The following is a 7,242-nucleotide window of genomic DNA, read 5'->3' as shown; positions in this document are numbered from 1 at the left end:
ACTTTCTTCTCCAACCACAAGCAAGGCAGTTTTGATGTGATAGCTGTACCTAGTCTATCACTAAGCTCTCTCAATAATCTAAAAGGCCTTCATCTAGGCAAGAATATCAAAACTCAATCACTGTCCCATTGCTTTGTTTAAGGAAACTGTCCAGGGCACAGCGGCATACTCCCATATTGCCAGGGGATCAATACAAAATTAAGGCCATTCTGAGCTGTCTTCTGAGCTACATACCTCAAGAATAATCAGGCCATGAAATGAGACAGAGACAGAGACCCACATTGGAGCACCGGACAGAAATCTCAAGGTCCAAATCAGGAGCAGAAGGAAATGAAGCATGAGCAAGGAACTCAGGACCGCGAGGGGTGCACCCACACACTGAGACAATGGGGATGTTCTATCGGGAACTCACCAAGGCCAGCTGGCCTGGGTCTGAAAAAGCATGGGATAAATTTGAACTAGCTGAACATAGCGGACAATGAGGAAGAATGGGAACTCAAGAACAATCGCAGTGGGTTTTTGATCCTACTGCACGTACTGGCTTTGGGGGAGCCTAGGCAGTTTGGATGCTCACCTTACTAGACCTGGATAGAAGTGGACGGTCCTTGGGCTTCCCACAGGTCAGGGAACCCTGATTGCTCTTTGAGCAGATGAGGGAGGGTGACTTGATCGGGGGAGGGGGAGGGAAATGGGAGGCGGTGGCGGGGAGGAGGCAGAAATCCTTAATAAATAAAAAAATTTAAAAAAAATTAAAGTAAATTTTACAAAGAACAAAGAGCTTATTTTGACCATTTTTTGAAAAGGAAATCAAGAACAATAAAAATTATCTTCAATTTTAGCAGTGAGTGTTTAGCATTAATCAAGCTGAGTCTCTAAGACTCCAAGACTCCGAAAACTTGAGAATAGATTGAATGCTATGCAACCATCATTGTGTAGCAAAACGGGACACCATTCTATCTCACGGACTGCTGAGCGTAAGATAAATGTCACCCCCAATCTTGTTATAAAATTGACCCCCCTTGTCAATGTTTTGTGGAAACATAGCCTTTCCAGGATGGATGAAGAGGCTCCGCACACTCACACATGGCCTGGTGATTATTACCTGAATCTCTATGATCCCATTGGATATTTGAAAGTTTCAGATCTATGGTCACTATTAAATGCATGTTTTTGTATGTTTGGTTGGAAACAGCCCTCCCACATTAAAAAATAATGAAAGCTGGAAGAAACAAGTATACATCCCTAAACCAGAAACCTTATTTTGGTATTTTGTCAAGTTCACAGATTCTGAATCAATCCTGTATCTCCACCAGGTAAGAAAGCTAAGAAAGAGGTGTGGGTTAGCACTTACTCCTGGGTAAATGTGATATTTGATGTTATGAAGTCCCGATGGTTCAAATAGAAGGCCAACAGTTACAGATCACCTGGAAACAAATTTCTGAGGGGATGAAACGTGAATCAAATCTTCTCCATCTTGACACTCTCTAAAATTTATGTGTTCTTAAATAAATTTATAGTTTTCTTCAATAAAATGAACTTAAAAATCTTACGTAAAGAAGCATGATTATCACAAGAGAAGAGACAAGGGGGTGGCAGTCTCAGAAGCACCTGCACTCTGCCTTCCAATCCCCAGCACAGCACTTTCTTTATCCCATCAGTACCTCCACCCAGTGCCAAATGGGGAGGTTTCCACGAGGAGGGTTAATCAGAGCAACAATGAAGCCTGTGCTGCTGGAAAGCCTTTCAAACGCTGCCATAGCTGAGGTCTGAACTCAGCGTCGGTGAGTTTTAATTTTTTAAAGCTTTTAAATTTGCTGGACTGGGATGATATTTTTGCACCTCAAAGATATTATGAAGATAAAATTACAAATGCTTTTCAATTCATTATTTCCTACCTCTTTGTCTTTCTTGTCTATGAGTTGGAGACAAGTTTCTTCATACCCACAGCCAATCAGGGAAGGCAGTCACATAAACACAACAGACATTAAACGGCTGGTTTTAAAATTCTTTATCACATCTATTATCTCCAGCAGATGAATAACAATCAAGTTAGCAACATAGTTTGGTTACAAAAAGACAAAAAAAACCACAACACTTTCACAAAACCATATATTAATATGTAGTGCACAAACTAGAACCAGCCGTTTCTTTCTAGAAAAGTGGAGATTGAGAGAGCTGTCCCTGACAGAGAGACATGAAGTGGACGAACTGCAAAGAAAGTTCCGTGGTCAAATGTCACCTGGGAAAGAGACAAATGGCATGGCAATGCCATTGTGCAAGTTCTCAAATTTGCTTCAGAATCTGGGCTAATGAAGTCTACAACTTAATTCAAGTCCCTTAACTGTACACATAGATAACCAGTTATAGCTACATTATCTGCATCACAGATAATTCATTACAGTCTTATCAAAAACCTTGTAAATAGATGGTTTTGTTGTCTGTTGTGCAACTGAAAAATGCATAATACACTCTAACAACTAAAAACCAAGAGTGACATTTGTCAGTTTAACAGAAAGTTCAAGGCTTTTTGTTGATCTTATTATCAACAATTTCATTTTAAAATTATTTAAAATGAAAGTATTAGCCAGCAATGCTTTTAAAACAGCAGAGTGCAAGAGATTTTTTTTTTATAACAACAAACATCAATATAACACCAAGATACCAGTGTTTAAGACCAAAGCTAACAGCCTTGACGAAATGAGCTAGTTTATTTAGTTAGGATATCTCTCACGGCTGCCACAATGTGCCTGGCACTGACTCCATACATATCCAACAGTTCACTTGGTTTCCCGCTTCGCGGCACTTCCGTTACTGCGAGCTGACGGACAACTATGTCAGGCTCCTTGGAGATGGCAGCACACACAGCTTCCCCAATGCCACCTTCTCGGTAGTGATCTTCCACTGTGATGATGTGGCCTCCGGTGGCTTTGGCACTGCGGATAATGGTGGCAGCATCCAGAGGTTTGATAGTGAATGGGTCAATGACGCGAATAAAAATACCTTGTTGAGAGAGCTTGTCGGCAGCCAGCAGGGCTTCCTGTAGAGTAACTCCTGCTCCAACCACTGTCACCTCGTCCTCTGCACTCTGGCGGATCACCTTGGCCTGACCAACCACAAAGCTGTCTTGTGAAGTATAAATAACTGCGGTTTTTGGCCGGCTGGTCCGAATGAAGCACATGCCCTTCGTACTGGCTGCCAGATAAACGGCGTGTTCTGTTGAGATCGCATCACTTGGGTAGAAAACCGTGCAGCTGGGGACGCTTCTGAACATGGCTAGGTCCTCCAGAGCCATCTGGGAAGGCCCATCTTCTCCAATAGATACTCCGCAGTGGGAACCAATAAAGTTGATGTTGGCTCGAGAGATGGCTCCCATCCGGATCTGATCAAACGCTCGGGTCAGGAAGGCCGCGAAGGTACTAACAAAAGCCACGGTCCTTCCTCGCGCTGCACAGCCTAGCGCTACACTTACCATGTTTTGTTCTGCAATAAAGCACTCTATGAAACGCTCGGGGTGTTCTTTCCTGAAGATTTCAGAAAAAGTCGAGTTTTTGGTGTCACCATCTAGAACAATGACTCTCTTGTGAGTGTGACCCAATTTAGCCAGAGCCAAGCCACAGGCTTCCCGGGTAGCCACCTTGTCACCCAGTTTGTAAGCAGGTGCAGAGGTCATTTCTATATTGTAGATGCTGATCCGGGGTGAGTCTTCAACGGGGGGCTTGGGTGTGAGATGTTTGCCTGTTCGTATCTGACTCTCAATTAATTTGACAATCCCGTCAGCATTCTCTTTCGGCATGGGCTTCCCATGCCAGTTTTCTGCATCCTCAATACTTGGAATACCCCGCCCTTTGAAGGTCTTGGCAATCAGGGCAGTAGGTTTGTTCTTGACTTGAGTAGCTTTCCAAAAGGCCTGGCAGAGAGCTTCGACATCGTGACCATCCACCGAGTAAGTATTCCACCCAAACGCTTGGCAGCGCTTCTCATAAATGTCTGTGCAGTGCCCTAGGGGTGCAGCGCCGCTTTGCCCCAAGCGGTTCACATCAAAGATGGCCACGAGGTTGTCCAAGTTGTAGTGGGAAGCAAAGGCCAAGGCCTCCCAGATGGAGCCTTCTGAGGCCTCACCGTCCCCCATGAGACAGAACACACGGTAGCTGGCCTTGTCGAAGTACTTGCCAGTGTAAGCCATTCCGCAGGCAGCTCCCAGTCCTTGCCCAAGGGAGCCTGTCGCCACATCAACAAACGATAGCCGAGGCGTGGGGTGACCCTCCAGGTCGCAGTGGATCTTCCGCAGGTTCAGCAAGTCAGATTCACAGATCCCGCCCGCCTCCACCCAGACCGCGTAAAGGATGGGTGCAGCGTGGCCCTTAGAGAGGACGAAGCGGTCGTTGTCGGGGTGCTCTGGGTCGGTCTGTTTGTACCTCATGGTGTGGAAGAAGAGCACAGCCATGATCTCTGCCGCGCTACAGCACGACGTGGGGTGGCCCGAGTTGCTGGCGCACGTGGCCCGGATCGAGTGGATTCGCAGACGATTGGCCGTGTCCTGAAGCACCTGCAGGGTGTCTGGGTCCACCTTGGCACCGTTGGCCGTGGCCATGGCTGCAGGCTGCTCGGTTGCCAAAAAGTAAGAAAAGGGGGAATGTCCTGACTGTTGCTTATCAACCCTCAACCTGTTCAGCTGCCGTTGGGGAAAGTTTGCGCATGCGCCACTGGTCTGCATCTGCGCATGCCCAGTGGCTTTGTTTTGCGCAGTATCGCAATGCCTGGCCCCCAGCCCTAGATTTTTAACGTTTACTTTTTCACTTTCAGGTTCAACATTATTAAAAATAATTAAATATCATGTTACCTCTCTCTAAGTTCAAAGTGGGATAAATATTCTTATACCCATATATTTTAGATACTGTTGTGCCCTTTCACCTAATTCTAACATTTAAATTTAAAACTAATTTGATTTTTACACTCATGGGTATTTTGTCTGGTTGTATTTCTGTACACCACTTGCGTGGAAGGCCTTCAGTTCCTGGCACGGAAATTACAGGTGGTTGTGCGCTGCAGTCTGAGTATTAGGACTCGAATCTAGGTCCTCTGGAAGACCGGCTGGTGCTCTCAATTGTCAAGCCATCCCTTCAGCTCCGACTGTTTCAGTTTTAAAGAGCACGGGTTAATATAAATAAAAGGAGTGAGAGAAAAGATTCTAAGACTTGATGAAAGAATGTTGAAGTTGGGCAAATCCCCCAAAAGATCAAGTGTATTCAATCTTAGCTTATCTTTTTAGGTAAATAAGAGAAAATCCAAATACCATAGGCTAGGACTGCAAAAAAGATGGGCACTAGGAGGGAAGTTTCTAGTAGCAAACCAGGCTGTGGTGGTGGGAGGGCACAGGCAGGAGAGCAGAGAATGCGACGCTGGAAGCTCACGGTTACTTTGAAGAACGCCAATCCACATGCTGGTAAGCACTTTAGTTAGTGTACGCTGAATGATGTGGCGTTCCACTAGTGGTGGTGATGGGGGGTAGGTGGGGAGTGGTAAGAGAAATCGGAACTACTTAGCATTTCTTTCAAATTTCCAACTTCTTCCATTCATTTAAATTGTGGCACAACATTTTCTAAGGTATTAAGTTTTTTGACATTTGCAAAGGTCAGTTTTCTTAAGCAAAGAATTTGGTCTTGGAAATTTAATACCCTAGATAATGAGTGTGGATTTCTCTTGTCGTTCTATGAAAATATATGGATTTTTCTAGTAGTACATAGAAAATAGCATTTCCTATATTATTTGAAATGTTTACTTATAAATTGGTCTGATATTTTTAAGACATCTGGAAAGTTTATATGTAATACGAGCTATTCGTTATTTTCATCAGGCATTTTAATATTTTAAAATATATTTCAAAGTTCATAATTACTGATCATTAAAGTATGAAGCATGTATCACTATCTAATAATTGATTACCCAATATGGACATAAATATCACTTAGTTTAAAAGTCAAATAGATACATGATAAATCCTGTTATTTTTCCCACTTTACAGGAATCTGTCAGTGAAATGAGATAAACCAGGAACTCTAAGGGCAGCATTACAATAATTTGATTGTGTTGATAAAGAGTGAGTGACTCATTTTAGAGATTGTTCGGGAGCCAGTCAAAGGTTTTCTACGAGTAGGAAACAGTTCTTTATTTACTTATGTTGATCGATGTACACAGAGTAGAGATCAACAAACTCAAGTGGCTTTGGGTGGGCACAATGACAAAACTGTAAACAAGGGTTGGTAAATGGTTCAATACACATCCAGTATGGTGCGTTGGGAACTGGAAACCTCTGAACATCTGTTAAACAGTTAAGCCTAACCTTGGAGGTGAGCAGCTGTAGAGATGACCAGTGGGTAAAACTGAATCCCGCTCTGCTGGAGGACCAGCATTCAGTTTCCAGCTTAGGATGCCTTTAAACCCAGCTCCAGGGGAATCAACCGCCCTCTTCTGGCTTCTTTTGGCACTGCACCCAAGTGCATAAACCCACATTCAGGCACAAACATGTACACATATTTCAAAACAAAAACAGTGTGGAAAGATGGCTCAGTAGTTATGAGTGTTTTCTGTCTCCCTAAAGGATCCAAATTCAGTTCCCAGCACCCACATCAGGTGATTCACAACTGGCTGTAACTTTAGCCCCAGGAGATCTGATAGTTTCTTCCAGGAGGCATGCACAAACATCGTGTGTGTGAGTGTATACAGAAACACACCAAACAAAATGCTTAGAAATAAACAAAAATAACAAAATCTTTTTTAAAGACCAATCTTCCATTTGACTTCTGTCTTAAAATCTGATAAAATGGAACAATACATTTCTTGCTTTTTCTTTGAAGTTATCATTATACTTCTTCCTCACAGTATGCAGAAGTGCCTGCTGTGATGTCTACACTCCATGAATATAAACCCTAGCAGGATCAATAGTACAAATAGCTATGGAGGAGAAGATAAGGAGCAGAAATTGATCTTTGTAAGTTCTGCTGAGCGTAAAAAAACAGCACCTAGTTTCTAACACTCAGGAGGCTGAGTTTAGAAGCTGTAGAAGTTGAAATCTCTGAAGTCTTGTCCAAGCTGCTGAGTGTTCTTAAAGAGAATCTCATAAAAGACACAGAGAGCAGCTGCGTCTGCTTCTTCCATTTGAATTCCATTAGCACAGAAGTCAGAGAATGTGAGCTGGGCAGATTCATTATAAAGCATTAAGATTCCTTTTGTGAGGCATGGGAA

At 43.3% G+C, this 7,242-nt stretch overlaps 1 protein-coding gene across 1 annotated transcript; it reads right to left on the bottom strand.

Annotated features, from left to right (window-relative positions):
* Nucleotides 1-2,707: 2,707 nt before the first annotated feature.
* On the bottom strand, nt 2,708-4,591 carry Tktl2 (transketolase like 2). Its single transcript, XM_075984563.1, has one exon. It carries the CDS (start codon nt 4,589-4,591, stop codon nt 2,708-2,710), a length of 1,884 nt encoding a protein of 627 aa, XP_075840678.1.
* Between the last annotated feature and the right edge of the window lie 2,651 nt (nt 4,592-7,242).

The sequence above is a fragment of the Microtus pennsylvanicus genome, chromosome 9 (genome assembly GCF_037038515.1).
Source record: "Microtus pennsylvanicus isolate mMicPen1 chromosome 9, mMicPen1.hap1, whole genome shotgun sequence".
Lineage (NCBI taxonomy): Eukaryota > Metazoa > Chordata > Mammalia > Rodentia > Cricetidae > Microtus > Microtus pennsylvanicus.
The sequence above is the reverse complement of the archived record's forward strand: the minus strand, read 5'-3'. Positions and strand labels throughout refer to the sequence as shown.